This window comes from Sphaerodactylus townsendi, linkage group LG08 (genome assembly GCF_021028975.2).
Source record: "Sphaerodactylus townsendi isolate TG3544 linkage group LG08, MPM_Stown_v2.3, whole genome shotgun sequence".
NCBI lineage: Eukaryota > Metazoa > Chordata > Lepidosauria > Squamata > Sphaerodactylidae > Sphaerodactylus > Sphaerodactylus townsendi.
Genome location: NC_059432.1, coordinates 112673507 through 112690886, shown reverse-complemented (window position 1 = coordinate 112690886; position 17380 = coordinate 112673507). Strand labels below are relative to the sequence as shown.

The 17380-nt window shown below is 51.7% G+C and overlaps 1 protein-coding gene across 1 annotated transcript in view; it reads left to right on the top strand.

The window, feature by feature from the left end:
- Positions 1–17380, top strand: part of CCDC50 (coiled-coil domain containing 50) — a 50406-nt gene that overhangs the window by 15238 nt on the left and 17788 nt on the right. The window contains exons 2-6 of the mRNA XM_048506978.1: positions 1292–1368; positions 3005–3123; positions 4396–4486; positions 6788–6917; positions 12018–12824. Coding sequence (XP_048362935.1) covers positions 1292–1368; positions 3005–3123; positions 4396–4486; positions 6788–6917; positions 12018–12824 — 1224 coding nt within the window. The remainder of the gene's footprint in view (positions 1–1291; positions 1369–3004; positions 3124–4395; positions 4487–6787; positions 6918–12017; positions 12825–17380) is intronic.

The window sequence follows — 17380 nt, the reverse complement described above, 5'->3', positions numbered from 1 at the left end:
AGGGAGGGAGGGAGGGAAGGAAGGAAGGAGGGAGGAAGGAGGGAAGGAAGGGAGGCAGGGAGGGAGGGAGGAAGGAAGGAGGGAGGGAGTGAGGGAGAAAGGAAGGAGGGAAGGAGGGAGGGAGGGAGGGAGAAAGGAAGGAGGAAAGGAGAAAGGAAGGAGGGAGGAAGGAGGGAAGGAAGGGAGGCAGGGAGGGAGGGAGGAAGGAAGGAGGGAGGGAGGGAGGGAGAAAGGAAGGAAGGAGGGAGGGAGGAAGGAAGGAGGGAGGAGGGAGGGAGGGAGGGAGGAAGGCGGGAGAAAGGAAGGAAGGAAGGAGGGAGAAAGGAAGGGAGGAGGGAGGGAGGGAGAAAGGAAGGAGGGAGGGAGAAAGGAAGGGAGGGAGGGAGAAAGCAAGGAGGGAGGGAGAAAGGAAGGAGGGAAGGAAGGAGGGAGGGAGGGAAGGGAGGCAGGCAGGGAGGGAGGGAGAAAGCAAGGAGGGAGGGAGGGAGGGAGAAAGGAGGGAAGGAGGGAGGGAGAAAGGAAGGGAGGAGGAAGGAAGCTTACTTGCAGATAGTTATCAAAATAGCTGAGCCAGTAAAAATATTTTTCCCAGCACCTTGAGCTTCAAATGGCAGGTGGCAGGAGAGCCCCTGCCGGCAACGGGGTAGAGTGTAGTGGGTCAAGCCAGGACAGGAGTCAGCTGGGTTTGGACTCCTGCCGGGACACAGGGATTCACCCTCACATGACCTCGGGCTCCGCGCTGTCTCTTCGCTGAACCTGTATGGCAGTGTGGTTATTGTGCAGATTAAGTGGAGGGCAGGCACATGATGAGAAAAGCCACGTTGATCCCAACTATCAAGAATATGGGTTATTATAATTAATTATGTTTGTAAAAGCACTGATTGGGAGGCCGAGGGGGTGCGTTAGGGCATGCTGTGTGGGTGGGCCCCAGCTCCCCCGACTGGCCCCCGCTGCCAACGTTGACCTCTTGCTGGCCTGGAATGGCTCGCTGGCCTTCAAAAGGCACAAATAGGACATTCTTGCACGATTAAGTCGTGCCGTCAAACGGCTGCTTCCTTCTCTGCGTTCTGCGTGTTCCGCTCGAGGTCTGTAGGGAGGAAGTGGAGAAGACAAGCTCGATATAGAAGGGAGCTGCGTGTCCTCCGTTTCTGTGGCGTCTGCCGTGGCACAGGGCTGCTGCAGAGAAGGGGGTACTTGGAGACAACAGCTCCCCCTGCCTCTATCAGCTATCTGGCTAGTGTTTGTTTCCATATCCTGACCCTCCCTTTCTCTCTCTGTTTTTCTCCTGCAGTTTGCCGGGACTTTGCCATCCTAGAGGACCATTCGTTGGCTCACAACCTGCAAGAACAGGAAAGTAAGTCCTGTCAGGCAAGTGGAACTTGATTTGGCAAGTGATGTTTGTGATCCTAATTTGGGATAATAGCCTGTCAGGAGGAGAGGCACGGATGTAGGCACCAATCGCCCACCTATGTGCTGGGGAAAGTTGCTTCGGCCACTGTTGGATGTGTTGGCGGGCATTTCCCTCTTCCCTTCCTGCGTAGTTCCAGTCCAAAGGGTTGATCATCCAGAGGGGCTTCCCGGCCCCCAGAAGCATCCTCTCCGGGATGTGAGCGTAGCCACGGAGGCGGCTGGTGGCAGAAGGGGGAGCCACGAGTCTGTGATTGAGGCAACTTGGGAGTATGAGGGAGGGGGTGAGACCTTGGCTCTGTAACCCCACCCTTCGCCTTAAACAGGCAGGAATTCAACAGGGGCAGCTCAGTGCTGGCAAAGGATGCTTCCTTTTCAATTTGACAGAGGCCAAGACAGGAAGGAAAGGGGAGAGTCCTACTCTTCCATTGGTGGTCTAGACCACATGACCTCCCCCAGGTTGATCATTTTTTAAATTGTTTTAAATTGTATGTATGATTTTATATATGATGTTTTATACTGTACACTGCCCTGAGCCCTTCGGGGATAGGGCGGTATATTAAATCAAATTAATAATACTAATACTAATAATAATAATAATAATGATAATAATAATAATAATAATAATAATAATAATAATAATAATAATAATAATAATAATAAATTTTTAGATTTTCCGGTGGGTAGGCTTGTGATTGGCACACTGGGTGCAGTGCCTAAAGACCTTGGACTGCACTTAAAAACAATCGGCGCTGACAAAATCACCATATGTCAGCTGCAAAGAGCCTACTGGCTCTACTGCGCATTGATACGTCGATACATCACACAGTCTAGATGCTTGGGAAGTGTCCGGCGTGTGATGTAATACAAAATCCAGCATATTGATCTTGTTTGCTGTGTATAACTGTTTTTGTATCAATATAACAACAACTACTACTACTACTACTACTACTATCATTATTATTATTATTATTATTATTATTATTATTTAGATTTTCCGGTGGGTAGGCTTGTTAATCTGAATCAGCAGGGGGAAATAGTTGACCCCCAGTGGCGCCTTGAAGAAGTGTGCGTGCCCACAAAAACTTGTACCAAGAGTAAAATTGTGTTGGTCTTAAAGGTCCCACGGGACTCAAACATTGTTCATTAGATGTTTTGATGTTTCTCAGAAGCTGCGCTTTCTGCCCTGAGAATTCTGCGGCAGAGACGCTGCCCTGCCTCCAAGTCGACTCCGGAGAAAAGCAGGCCTGCGGGTCCAAATGGCACTAACACACGTGCACAACATGTGTGGATTTCCATAGAAAGAGTTGGGGGGCAGGGAACTAAATGCGACTGCGTGTTTCCTTTGGGATGCTTTTTTGGACCCCGAGTGTAATGACTGGGGCTTTGTGTTGTGTCTCCAGTTGCTCTGTCAAGCATGGTTCAAATTATGCCGTGCGGGAGCATTCAGGAGCGAGCGGCAGCCGAGAAACCGTGCTCTGCCTCTCCACCAGAATCGGGATCACTCTCCAAGAGACAGCAGGCCTCCCTTGGGCGGCCTCCGGAGGGCCCTCCCAGACCCGGGGCCTGATTGCGCACGCTCCCCTTCCCTTTGCAGTCGAGCACCACTTGGCAACCAACATTCAGCGCAACCGCCTGGTCCAGCATGACTTGCAGATGGCCAAGCAGCTGCAGGAAGTTCCTGAAGCTCAGCGTTTCAGGGCGCCACAAAAACATGTGAGTGGGGTTTCTGTGGCACAGGGACAGCCACCGAGAGTTGCCAGCCGCACCCGGCCTGTTTGGCCGGAGCGCCCCCTTGGCTGAATGTTTAAGGCAGCGATTCCCCAAGCCTCGTGAGTCCCCGGCCATCTGTGGAATTCTGTCGTGGGGTGGTGGGCTTGACCACAGAGTGGCTGCCACGAGAGGCTGAGCTGACCACAGCGTGTCACCTAATAGCCACTCTTCGCCCTTTCAGGGAGAACAGGGTTCCTTTTCAAACAAATGTTTTCATGCGTGCCCACAGGAGCAGCAGTGGCGTAGGAGGTTAAGAGCTCGTGTATCTAATCTGGAGGAACCGGTTTGATTCCCGCTCTGCCGCCTGAGCTGTAGGCTTCTGGGAATTCAGTTAGCCTGGGCACTCCCACACGCCAGCTGAAGTCAGCAGGAGCTAGTCACAGCTTCTGGGAGCTCTCTCGTACACCTCACAGGGTGTTTGTTGTGAGGAAGGGCAAAAGTGATTGTCAGCCCGTTGAGTCTCCTGCAGGAGAAAGGGGATATAAATCAAACTCTTCTTCTTCTTCTACCTTCGTACCGCGGTGCTCCTGAATTGCTCTGGCTGTTGCTGCTGGAACTGCTTTAAACCTCCCACAATCTGCTCTCCGGTGGCTCCTTAAAAGCCTTGCTGGTGGGGGGGGGGATCCCCACATGGTCCTGCCCCCACCTTGGCAAGGGGGGGGTTGGGGAGCCCCACATTGGGGGGGGGGTTGGGGAGCCCCTGGTGCAAGGAAACCATTCTGATTCTTTGTGGGCCTCTGGATGCCCTGTTATTGTATTGTCGAAGGCTTTCACGGCCAGAATCACTGGGGTGCTGTGTGGTTTCCGGGCTGTATGGCCGTGTTCCAGCAGCATTCTCTCCTGACGTTTCGCCTGCATCTGTGGCTGGCATCCTCTGAAGATCCTCTGAAGATGCCACCCACAGATTCAGGCGAAACGTCAGGAGAAAATGCTACTGGAACACAGCCATACAGCCTGGAAACCACACAACCCCCCCCAGCGATTCCGGCCGTGAAAGCCTTCGACAACACATTAAAATAAAATCATTTTCGTCTCTTAAGCTGCCCGTCGCCTGCTGTTGGTTTTTCCGGCCGCAGACTCTCACGGCTGCCCACTGGAAGGGAAGGCAGGCAGCTGTTTCCCACCTTGAGTTTGCTCCTTCCTGTCTCCCTGCTTGTGAGCTGCCCACAAGCGCCCTCCTGACCCCCTCTGCTTCCCCCCCCCCCCCATCCTCAGAGAGCGGCAGGACTGCGAGATCGCTCAGGAAATCCAAGTCAAGCTGGTCATTGAAGCAGAGCAGCGGCGGCGTCAGGAAGAGGATGACGAGGTATGCTGTGGCGGGGATTGATGAGGGTTTCTCCCAGGCCGAGCACATCCAGGCTCTGCTGGGACAGCTCTGCAGGGTGGCATCGTTGGGAAGCAGATGTCTCCAGAGCCTGTTGCAAAAAGTCAGAAGAGACTGTTTTGAGAACTGGGAAGAAGGGGGGGGGTTTAGCTGCACCCCACCTGGCAACGCTGGCAGGCTGCTCTTTGGGCTTGGGAAAGGATTTATGGAGGAGAAGTCGATCTCTGGCTACCAATCTTGATCCTCTTTGATCTGAGATTACCAAATGTATGGCAGTCAGGTGCTTTCGGGGGGGGCAGCAGCGGCAGAAAGAGCCATTGCTTTCACCTCCTGCAGGTGAGTAAAGGCACCTGGTGGGCCACTCGCGGTAGCAGAGAGCTGGACTAGATGGACTCTGGTCTGATCCAGCTGGCTTGTTCTTATGTTCTTCTGTTCTTAAGGATTGGGGGGGACTTGATAAGTGACTCCTTACGGATGTCCCTGTGGGGGAGAACCGGCCACTTGTGGCTCAGGGCAACCAGGCGTTGGGAGCTGCCCAGTTACAAGGGCCAGACGGTCTTTTGTCCCGCCAAAAAGGAGAACCCATTAATAGGATTATTTGCCTAACAGACAAATAAAGAGGGTCTGAAGCAATGTGTCCTTTTAACAGCGTGGTGTCGTGGTTAAGAGCAGGTGGATTCTAATCTGGAGAACCGGGTTTGATTCCCCACTCCTCCGCCTGAGTGGCAGAGGCTTATCTGGAGAACCAGATGTGTTTCCTCACTCCTGCATTCCTGCTGGGTGACCTTGGGCTAGTCACAGTTCTCTTAGGACTCTCTCAGCCCCACCTTCCTCACCAGGTGTCAGTTGTGGGGAGAGAAAGGGAAAGGAGCTTGTAAGAAGAAGAAGAGAAGAAGAGTTTGGATTTATATCCCCCCTTTCTCTCCTGTAAGGAAACTCAAAGGGGCTGACAATCTCCTTGCCCTTCCCCCCTCACAACAAACACCTGTATGGTGGAGTGGGGGCTGGCTCTGAAATGACGCCCAAGGTCACCAACTGGCATAATGAAGTGTCAGGCTATCTAATTCCCCCCAGAGAAGCCTCCCACAGCTCAGGCGGCAGGCTGGGAATCAAGCCAGTTCCTCCAGATTGAATGGAAGGCTCTTAACTTGCGCCCTGCTTCTCCTTGAGTCTCCTTACAAGCCACCTTGAGTCTCCTTGCAGGCGAGAAAGGTGGGAAAGTTGTTGTCTTTTTTCTTCTTTTAAAGAATTTACTGAACAATTAAACAGAATTTTTAAAAAGCCAGATAAGGAACAAGCATAAACAAGTATGTTTAAGTCAGAACAGTCTTTTTGGCATCATTTTGGGCTCTCCGTCTCCCTCTAAGCCAGACCTGGGCATTATAAACGGGACACATCTGGCCATGGGATGACCCTGACTGGCCCCTGCCCGATGCTGGGGAGCAAGGCGTCTTTGAAACCCGCAGAAGCCGATTGCCTTGGCTGCGGGCTTCTCGGGGCTCGCCTCGCCCTGCCTTTGGCCCTGACCCTCCACGTATTTTCTGTTTCTTATGCATTTACATGGAAAAAATAATTGCCCACCCCTGTTCTAAGCCAAACGGTCCTTTTTCAAAGCAAGAACAACAGTTGTTGGGGTCTTCTGAACTGGCAAAAACGATTTCAAGTAACAAGGGAGGTTCTCACCAAAGGCCACACTGACCCTACACAATAGAAGGAAATCCGTCCCTGAGAAATGCAGGCGGGATCAAGACGAAGGCCGGAGTGTGTCGCGATCAGAGGTCAATCTCGGGCCGCGAAACGCCACCGGTGACCGTTCCTTTCTGTAAGAACATAAGAACAAGCCAGCTGGATCAGACCAGAGTCCATCTAGTCCAGCTCTCTCTCTGCTACTCGCAGTGGCCCACCAGGTGCCTTTGGGAGCTCACAGGCAGGATGTGAAAGCAATGGCCTTCTGCGGCTGTTGCTCCCGAGCACCTGGACTGTTAAGGCATTTGCAATCTCAGATCAAGGAGGGATCCAAGCGATTTGGTAGTGCCATGTAGATGCGACTTCTCCTCTTCCTTAAATCGTTGTCCAAGCCCCCTTTGAAAGCTATCCAGGTGGAGTGGCCATCCACCACACTCCTGTGGTGCCAGCGTATTCCAAACACCCATCACACGTTCGCGTGAAGAGTGTTTCCTTTTATTAGTCACAGAAATTCTTCCCTCCGGCATTTTCAATGGATGCCCCCTGGTTCTAGTATGGTGAGAAAGAGAGAAAAATTTCTCTCTGTCCACATTGTAGGATATCGCTCGGATTCTGCAACAGAAGGAGCTGCAGGACGAGGAGAAGAAGAAGAGGAAGAAACCGCCCCTCCTGGCCGAGCCTTTGAGGCCCAGTCCTTATGAAGAAGGCCGCTACCCAGACGGCAGAGGTAACGCGCCTCCTCAGACGGAAAGTGGGCTCTGTGTGTGTGTGTGGGGAAGGGGTGTTGGTCCTCTTTGCTTCTGCAGTTTTGCTATGCTGATTTTCCCGGGCAGGTCACTTTCGCTGGCTTTTGTGTGTCTCTGGCTGTTGTGTGAGACATCTTGTGCGGCGGCTCACAGCAGTTCAGCAGGGGGAGAGGGAGGAGGAAGAATGCCCCCGGGGCGTGTGATCCTGCTGGTCGCCCTGTCAGAGTCCAGGAGCACCTTGAAGACTGGCCGTGTTCCTGGCAGGGCGTGAGCTTTCATGAGTCACAGGTCACTTCTTCAGATACGCCTCCAACCTGCACAATGAGCTGGGTGCAGCACCAGTGTGGGGCGGGGCTCCTGCTAAGCTGCCTCTCCTCCTACAGCAGGGGGTGGTGGTGAAGAGCAGCAGACTGCCACCTGGAGCGCTGCGTTTGATTGCCCACTCCTCCACATGAGAGCTGGACTCTTTATCTGGTGAACCAGATGTGTTTCCGCACGCCTGCATTCCTGCTGGGTGATGTTGGGCCAGTCACAGTTCTCTCAGAACTCTCTCAGCCCCTCTGCCCCGCCCCCGCTTCACAAGGTGTCTGTTGCACGGAGAGGAAGGCAAAGGAGCTTGTAAACTGCCTTGAGTCTCGTTATAGGAGGGGAAAGTGGGGTATCAATCCAAACCTCCCTCTTTCTTTCTTTCTTTCTTTCTTTCTTTCTTTCTTTCTTTCTTTCTTTCTTTCTTTCTTTCTTTCTTTCTTTCTTTCTTTCTTCCTTTCTTTCTTTCTGCCAGCATGATGTAGTGGCTCACAGCAGGTGGACTCTAATCTGGTGAACTGGATTTGTTTCCCTGCTCCTCCATGTGAAGCCTGCTAGGCAACCTTGGGCTAGTCACAGTTCTCTCAGAACTCTCTGTCCCACCTGCCTCCCAAGCTGTCTACAGTGGGGAGAAAGAGGAAAGAAGTTGTCAGCCTTTGGTCTCGCTTACAGGAGAGTGCTCATCAGCTACTCCTCCCTCCCTCCCTTCCTTCCTTCCTTCCTTCCTTCCTTCCTTCCTTCCTTCCTTCCTTCCTTCCTTCCTTCCTTCCTTCCTTCCCTCCCTCCCTCCCTTCCTCCCTCCCTCCCTCCCTCCCTCCTTCCTTCCTTCCTTCCTCCCTGCCTGCCTGCCTGCCTGCCTCCCTCCCTCCCTCCCTCCCTCCCTCCCTCCCTCCCTCCCTCCCTCCTTCCTCCCTGCCTGCCTCCCTCCCTGCCTCCCTCCCTCCCTTCCTCTCTCCCTTCCTCCCTCCCTCCCTTCCTCCCTCCTTCGCTCCCTGCCTCCCTCCCTCCTCCTTCCTTCCTCCCTCCCTCCCTTCCTCTCTCCCTTCCTCCCTCCCTCCCTCCCTTCCTCCCTCCCTCTGTCCCTTCCTCCCTCCCTCTCTCTCTCCTTCCTCCCTCCCTCCTCCCTCCCTCCCTCCTCCCTCCCTCCCTCCCTGCTCTCTCCCTCCCTCCCTCCCTGCTCCCTCCCTCCCTCCCTCCCCCCCTGCTCCCTCCCTCCCTCCCTCTCCCTTCCTTCCTCCTCCCTCCCTTCCTCCTCCACCCTGTCCCTTCCTCCCTTCCTCTCTCTCTCCTTCCTCCCTCCCTCCTCCCTCCCTCCTTCCTTCCTTTCTTCTCTTTTTTGAACGTGTAGTGGAAGCTGCATTTCTAGTGTGAGGCTTGCTGAGGAGCATATGGTGTGGTGGGAGAGCCGCATAGATTTAACCGTTTGCTCATTGGGGCTGAAAGAGGGGCGGGGGGCTATTTGGTGGGGGTGCACCAGGAAATGAACCGCCGCTCTCTGGAGGTTGTCTGGGGAGCAGCAGAGGAGCCCAGAAGCCCACCAGGGGCTGGCCGAGATGCTGGCCGAAATGCATTTCCAATCACCATCAGCTGTCCTCTTTGTCGAGATTGTCTTGTGAGTCTGCAAGTGGCCGGGGGCTGAGCTGCGGGTTGAATCTCCTTTTCTTCTTTGGGATCACTTTGGGGTCAAGCAAGCCCTGATCCCGAGGGCCTCTGCGACCAGGAAATCGGGAAACCTCTTTGCAGTTGCGACGGGTGGCGGTTGCTCCGGCCTGCTTCCTTGGCTCCGATTGCTTCCTCTTTCGCTTACGGGTGCTGGAAAAGTAGCTGGTGTCTCCCGAGGTCCTTTTCAGCCTCCTGATTCTCGACTCGGTCATCGTCCCCCCCAATAAAATGGAGCGGCCAGTTTTTCCAGAGCTGGATTAACAGCTAGCCGCGGTCCATGAGAGATTCTTGTGAACCAGCCGCATGGAAGCGAAGAGTGCTCTTGCAGAAGCCCCTGACCCGTAAACCCACGAGGCTGCGTGCCCTGAAATCCGATCCTGTTCAGCTTTATCATCTCCACTGGGCCAGCCCTGACCTGGATGCCCCGGGCTGTCCTGATCTTGTCAGAGCTCAGAAGCTAAGCAGGGTCCACACCGGTTAGTAGTTGGGATGGGAGACCGCCGGGGTGGCCGCACAGAGGCAGGCAATGGCAAACTACTTTTCAGTGCTTCTTGCCTTGAAACCCCTAAGCAGGGTCACCACAAGTCAACTGTGGCTTGGTGGCGTAAGGGGGGGCAACGTCTCTTTAAGACTGGACAGGAGCGGTTTGGGGCTCCATTCTGCTTGGCACGTGGCTGATGTGAACATAAGAACATAAGAACTAGCCTGCTGGATCAGACCAGAGTCCATCTAGTCCAGCTCTCTGCTACTCGCAGTGGCCCACCAGGTGCCTTTGGGAGCTCACCTGCAGGATGTGAAAGCAATGGCCTTCTGCGGCTGTTGCTCCCAAGCACCTGGTCTGCTACGGCATTTGCCATCTCAGATCAAGGAGGATCAAGATTGGTAGCCAGAGATCGACTTCTCCTCCATCAATCTGTCCAAGCCCCTTTTAAAGCTATCCAGGTTAGTGGCCATCACCACCTCCTGTGGCAGAATATTCCAAACACCAATCACCCGTTGCGTGAAGAAGTGTTTCCTTTTATTTGTCCTAATTCTTCCCCCCAGCATTTTCAATGTATGCCCCCTGGTTCTAGTATTGTGAGAAAGAGAGAAAAATTTCTCTCTGTCCACATTTTCTACCCCAGGCATAATTTTATAGACTTCAATCATATCCCCCCTCAGCCGTCTCCTCTCCAAACTAAAGAGTCCCAAACGCTGCAGCCTCTCCTCATAAGGAAGGTGCTCCAGTCCCTCAATCATCCTCGTTGCCCTTCTCTGCACTTTTTCTATCTCTTTGATATCCTTTTTGAGATGTGGCGAACAGAACTGAACACAGTGCTCCAAGTGCGGTCGCACCACGGCTTTATATAAGGGCATGACAATCCTTGCAGTTTTATTATCAACTCCTTTCCTAATTATCCCCAGCATAGAGTTTGTGGGCTGTCTTAGTGGCTTGGCAGAGCTTTCGTTGAGTTGATTCGTGGCCTCCTTTGCCCACCTGCCTAAGGAACCCATCACTGGAGGAGGACGCTTGACCAAACAGCCGGTGATTCATAAGAATATAAGCCGAGCTCTCTTGGGTCGGAGCAGCCCATCTGGTCCAGCGTCCTGCCTCCCGTGGCGGCCAAGCGATGTCTTGAAGTTGCGACCCCTGTCCCGCACCCTGGTGGGGGGTCTTGCTGCTTTTAAGTTCAAGAGCTCACTCTGAATTCTCTGTGTCTGGAGTCTCTGGTGGTTTCCAGTGGGGGAGTGGGGAGCCCTTGAAGGCTGCTGCTCCAAATTTGTCCCTGAGCTGCCTGCAAGAGTTGGAAGAGACCTCCAAGGGCCATCCAGTCTAACCCCTTGCCGTGCACAATCAAAGCACTCCTGACAGGTGGCCATCCAGCCTCTCTTTAAAAACCTCCAAAGAAGGAGATTCCACCACGCTCTGAGGCAGCGGATTCCAGCCCTGACCGCCAGGAAGTTCTTCTTAATGTTCAGGTGGAATCTCTTTTCCTGAACCTTGAACCCATGACTCCGTGGTCTTGTCCTTGGAGCAGCAGAAAACAAACTTGTTCCCTCCTCAACTGGGCTATCATGTCACCTCTTAACCTTCTCGTCACCAAACTAAACATCCCCAGCCCCCTAAGTCTCTTGTCGTAAACCTTTGGCCATTTTGGTTGCCCTCCTCTGGACTCATTCCACCTTCTCCATATCCTTCCTGAATTGTGGTGCCCTGGACCTGGACACAGTATTCCCAGTGAGGTCTGACCCGTGCAGAATAGACAGGGTACAATGACATCCCTCGATCTGGACACTGTGCTCCTATTGATAACAGCCCAGAATCGCATTGGCTTTCTCGGCTGCCGCATCACACTGCTGACTCACGTTCAGTCTGTGGTCTACTAAGACTCCCAGATCCCTTTCACACGTACTGTTGTCAAGCCGTCCTACGTTGGTGCATTTCGTTTTTTACTGCTTGTTGAAATTCATGTTTTAATATCAACAACAACAACAACAACAACCTTTATTTGGCATTTAAAAATAGGTTCCAGAGCCGTGGTGGCAAACCTTTGGCACTCCAGATGTTATGGACTACAATTCCCATCAGCCCCTGCCAGCATGGCCAATTGGCCATGCTGGCAGGAGCTGATGGGAATTGTAGTCCATAACATCTGGAGTGCCAAAGGTTCGCCACCACGGTTCTAGAGTATTGCCAGACATTTTTGAAATACAAATCAAGAGTACATTCAAAGCGCAGACAGGAAGACTATATAGCAGTATACATTACTTAGAAAGTTCTGTGCCAGAACATGCAAATTCATGTTGTTAGTTTTGGCCCAGGTTGTTTTGTATCTGGATCCTGCCCTCCTAATTTGGCGCCATCTGCAAATTGGATGATGTCGTGTCGGTCCAGAGGCCCGTGGGTCCCATTTGGGCCTTTCCGCAGCCTTGCTTCACGGGCTCTGCTCTTGCCCACCTGTGGATTGCTGTGTCCTTGCCTGCCTGGCCAGTCTATCGCTCCTCTTCCTTCTGCACTTTACTGCTCCGCCTTCGCCGTTCATTGCATGCCTTTTATGTCCCCTCCCTCTGCCCCCATGACGTGTGTCACTAACCTTTCCCCCCCTTCTTTATCTCATCCATTTGTTGCTCAGAGGAACTGAGGCGCAGCCCCCAGGGGTGGGCCACTGAGCCATCTAGGCCTCGGCAATCCCAGCAGCCCAGAGACCACCGGAGGGGGCCTCCTCTTGGGCTGGAGGGGCTCGACCTGGAAGTCCTGGGGAGCTCTTCTGAAGTGACCAAGGCCAGAGATGGCCAGAGGCGCAACAGGGAGAGGCGGGACAAGAAACCAGGCCACGGGGAGAAACCTTGGAGGCCCCCCCTGGACACGGAGGAAGATGAAGATGTCAGCCGGGGCCACAGTGGCAGCAGGGAATACAGGGAGAGGAAGGCAGGCGGCCAGGAGGGAACTCGCACCTCCGCCCCCCTTATTCTGGACGGGGAGGGAGACCACGCTGTCCGGGGCCACAGGGGGCGGAACGAGAGGCAGCCACGGAGCCGAGAGAGGCCCCCGAGATCGCCCCCTCGCCTCCTGGACTGGGAAGCCGAGGAGCGCGGCAGGAGGCGGCAGGAGCACCGGGAGGGCCGCTCGCCCGGCTGGGAGAAGTCTCTGAGGCCGCCTGGTCTGGCTGCCGACACAGAAGACCGGATTTTGGAACGGAGTGGCAGACAGAGCCATTCGCCAAGCTCAGCCTACCACGGGCTCTCCCGGGAGGGCCCGCTGTCCCCGAGGGCCCCCCGTAACCCCCAATTCCAGGACACAGAAGAGCCCCACCCTCGGCGAGACCACAGGAGGGATGTGGAAAGAGAAGGGGAGAGAGCGGATCGCAGGGCAAGGACGTCTCCCTCCTCGACTCATAGGGAGTGCTGGGAAATGGACCGAGGACACTATCAGATTCCAGGTAACCCAGAGAAGGCCGTAGGGTGGCTCAGGAGGGTCAGGTGTTGGCAGAGGTATCTGGGGCTGTGCTGAAAATTATTCCTGTGTAGGAATAATCCGGTGCTGTAGACCAGGGGTCCCCAACACGGTGCCCGGGGGGGGGGGGGCACCACGACACCCACCAGCAACTTCCAGATGCCCACCAACTGCTTTTTGAACGTGGGCAGGGTTAGGTGAGTCTTTTGTCTACAGCAGGGGTCTTCAAACTATGGCCCTCCAGATGCTCATAGACTACAATTCCCATGAGCCCTACCACTTGGCCCTGCTGGCAGGGGCTGATGGGAATTGTAGTCCATGAACATCTGGAGGGCCATAGTTTGAAAACCCCTGGTCTACAGTGCTGAAGAGTTATAAATAGCTTTGCTCCAAGGCATTTGGGGGGTCGGCTCCTCTCCCTGCGGCGGCCATTTCTCAAAATCCCACTGTTGCTCACAGGTTCAGAAAAGTCCGGGGAGGGGGGCGCTGCTGTCAGCTGTCTCTAAATAAGGGGGAGGGGTGTTTGGTTTCACCTGAGCAGGTAGGTAAGATACCTTACAGATTCCTTTGCAGTGTTATTGCATTTCCCTGTGTTTTCTCTATAGCAGCTTCTGCTTTTAGGTCAGCCAATACTGGTACGTATATTTTATGGGAAAGAAGCCTGCATGTCAGCTAAAAAAATTTCATCGTTTTGAAAATTTTGAAAGGCGGGGGTGGTAATTTCTTTTAGGTGTGTTTTTGGCCATTTTAAGGATTTTTAAAGGATTTTTTATTTATTTTCCAATCCAAAAACCTTTATGAGGCATAAGCCAGAAGTACCATGCATTCCAAATACAGGATCATTGTTATATATCATGTAGAACATGGATTAAAAATGTAGCAACTGCTTCAGAAATTTCTACATTAAGGCTGTTCAATAGCGTAGACATTTTTAGTTTGTCTGAGACCCCTTCCGCACACGCAAAATAATGTGTTTTCAAACCACTTTCACAACTGTATTGTCGAAGGCTTTCACGGCCGGAATCACTTGGGTGCTGTGTGGTTTCCGGGCTGTATGGCCGTGTTCTAGCAGCATCCTCTCCTGATGTTTCGCCTGCATCTGTGGCTGAATGCATCTTCAGAGGATCCTCTGAAGATGCCAGCCACAGATGCAGGCGAAACGTCAGGAGAGAATGCTGCTAGAACACGGCCATACAGCCCGGAAACCACACAGCACCCACTTTCACAACTGTTTGCAAGTGGATTTTGCTATTCCACACAGCTTCAAAGAGCACTGAAAGCAGTTTGAAAGTGCATTATTCTGCATGTGCGGAATGAACCTGAGAGAAACATAAATTCTAGGGGTAGTAAAGCTCCCAGATCGGTTCTAATATCATTATACATCGAACAGTAAAGCAGGATATGAGGGATTGAGTCCATCGCGTTGGGACAGTACCGACAGCGACGCTCACTTCGTGGGATGTTAAGGAAACGACCTTGAAGATAGACAGAGGGGAATGAGTTGCACCTTGCTCTGGTCATGACCCATCTGCACTTATAATTAACAAGCTGTTCCAAGTATACAGCAGGGCTAGATTTCGCGGGGGGGGGGGGGGATCCCAAAATATAGAGGGGAACAGGAGCTTTGTGCAGCACTCAGGAGAGATTGGTATTCCTGGTCGTACAGTCTAAGGATTTTTTAACTGGTTACAACGCTGTTTTATTGTGATGTTGAATCATTTTTGGATTGTTGTAACCTGCCCTGGGATGTATTGGATAGCAATTGACTAAATAAAATAAACAGGTTTTTGGAGTCTCACTCGCTATCTCCTGCCGGGCTCCCTCCCAGTTGGCATGGGGTTATGCGTGAGCTTGGAATGAAAGAAGTCAGTTTCAAAACTGACGAAGAGGTTCCAACGTGTCTTAGTTTTAAGCTAAAAGGGGGTGGGGTGGGGATAACAGTGGGCTTGGATGCAAAAATGCCAGCCATTGGGCCCCAAATGCTAACAGCTTTCAGCTCGAGAGGTTATATTAAGAAAATGCCGACTCCTGATATGTAAAATGGCACTTTAATTGCCGTGTTATTTTGAAAGCGACTCCGCTTTTGACTGCTTTCCAACAGATGCCTGAAATAGTTTGTTGCTTTCTTGACACCCTTTTGTGCCGCAGCTATAATTTATATAATCCTTAAATGCGCGCTGGGCGTTTTAATGATAAAGGAGCGGTCGCCAGCCAAAGGGGCTCGGGGTCTTTAAAAAGCCGAACCGTCGCACGCAGCAGGCTCTGTGCCTGTGTTGTACTGAAGCCTGCCTGACTTTGCCGGCCACCTGTGTGGTCTGCCAGGGCGGCCGGTAACGGGTAGGATCCGTCCAGTGTACCCCAGAATCCTCCGGCTGCTGTCTTGGGGCAGGCTCCTTGGATTGCCTCGTGTGGTTAGGCATGGGGAACTAACTTGGCCGTGGGGACGTGGTCCCATGAACTCACAAAGCTGCCCTGAACTGAGTCTGACCCTTCCGTCCATTAGGGTCTGTATTGCCTGCTCAGACTGGCAGCTGCTCCCCAGGGTTTCAGGCAGAGACATTTCATTTTTTAAAAATTAAATTTTATTGAGTAAGAAAAATTGACAATTTGAATTTCAATGTATTGTCGAAGGCTCTGAAGATCCTCTGAAGATGCCAGCCACAGATGCAGGCGAAACGTCAGGAGAGAATGCTGCTAGAACACGGCCATACAGCCCGGAAACCACACAGCACCCAATTTGAATTTCAGTTATTGCAGGATTAACAGAAATTGTTACATATAAGTTTTTACATAAAGTTATTACATGAAAAAAATCTATCCATTTAAAAACAACTCATTCTAACTTATGCATTACAGTTTTTAAACTAATATACTTCCAGCTAGGATACATATAATCTAATACATATAATTCAGTTCAATTTTGATCTATCTATTTAGTATATATACTTGTTGCTGTTTTATACAGAAAGAGATTTGTATATTAAATTCTAACTAGATGACCTGAGATACATATAAACTAGTCCATCATATCTATATACTTCGTCTTTGTTATTTAAATCTAATATTTCCTCCTTAATAATTTGAAGTTGAATAAGGTTTGTTACATCAATACATACATCCATACATATTATCTATAAATAAAAGAAACAACTAATACTTAGTATTCCGTAAAGTGCTGTCTATAGAGAGGAAAAGAGAAAAAAAAGATGATTTAACAATTTATTACATTTTGAAGGAATACGAATTTTTTTTTCCCACTCATCAAGTATTTTACTAACGGTTCCCATGTTGGTGAAAAATCAGTTAAATTGTGATGTTCTATAAGATTTGAAATTTTGTCCATTTTTATATACTCTATTAATTTGACAAAAAAATCTTCAATTGAGGGAACATTTCTTACTTTCCATGTTTTTGCATAATTAATTCTGGCAGCTGAAACCATGTATAAAATTAATTTGTCGTGTTTCCTGGTCTTTACAGAATCTAACATATTTAATAAAAAAAATTCTGGCAAGAATTTAAACTGGTATCCTAAAATTTTGGCAGAGACATTTCAGGTCACCTCCTGCTAGCTAGATCCTTTTTTAGCTGGAGATGCCGGGGACCAAACCTGCTGCCTTCTGTATGTGAAGCAGATGCTCCACCACTGAGCCACAGTCCCTTTCTGGATTGGCCATCAGCATGGAGGGAGGGACCACAGCTCTGTGGGGAGGCACCTGCTCTGTTTCCTGGGGGGCCCAGGAACAGTTCCCAACATCACCAGTCAAGAGATCTCAGTGGGGATTTTCCTCTGCCGGGGAGCCCAGAGAGATGCTGCCCGGGATCCAGCTGGGGAGCTCCCTGCCCCCCCCCCCCCAGGGGTACCATGCCTTGGTATACGGCAGCATTGTAACAACAGGATAAGGAATCGCTCAAAGTGTCACAGCAGCAGTGGTGTATCTGCCAGAGGGACATGTGACCACCCATGTGGGGGGATTCTCCCCACCCTCAACTAGGAACTCTCTCAGAGCTTTAGTCAAAGGCACCCCCTCCCCAAACGCAGCATCCCCCATCCCCCCCCCCCCAGCAAGAAATCGTCACGTTATTGAGTTCTGCAGTCAATGATGGGCAGCTAGACAGACTTCCGGCTGCTTCATCCTCCCCGTGTCCCGTGTCAGAACCAGGGACATGACAATTTATACCCCACCAAAACATTCCCTTCTCACTTAGACACAGTGAGAAACAGACTTCCCTCTGTGAGACACCTCTGGATATACCAGCCACAGATGCAGGCGAAATGTTAGGAACGAGATCCACCAGACCACGGCCACACAGCCCGGAAAACCCGCCACAACCAGAGGTGGGATCCAGCAGGTTCTCACCAGTTCCCGAGAGTGGGTTACTAATTATTTGTGTGTGCCGAGAGGGGGTTACTAATCGGGTCTGCTTTTCCGTTAGAAATTCCATTAGGTCCAAAAATCCTAAAGTCCTGTGGTTTCCTATGTGGCTGGTTAGCGAAGGGAGAAAACGGGATAATTCTCCCGGTTGGGCTGTTTTAAAAAC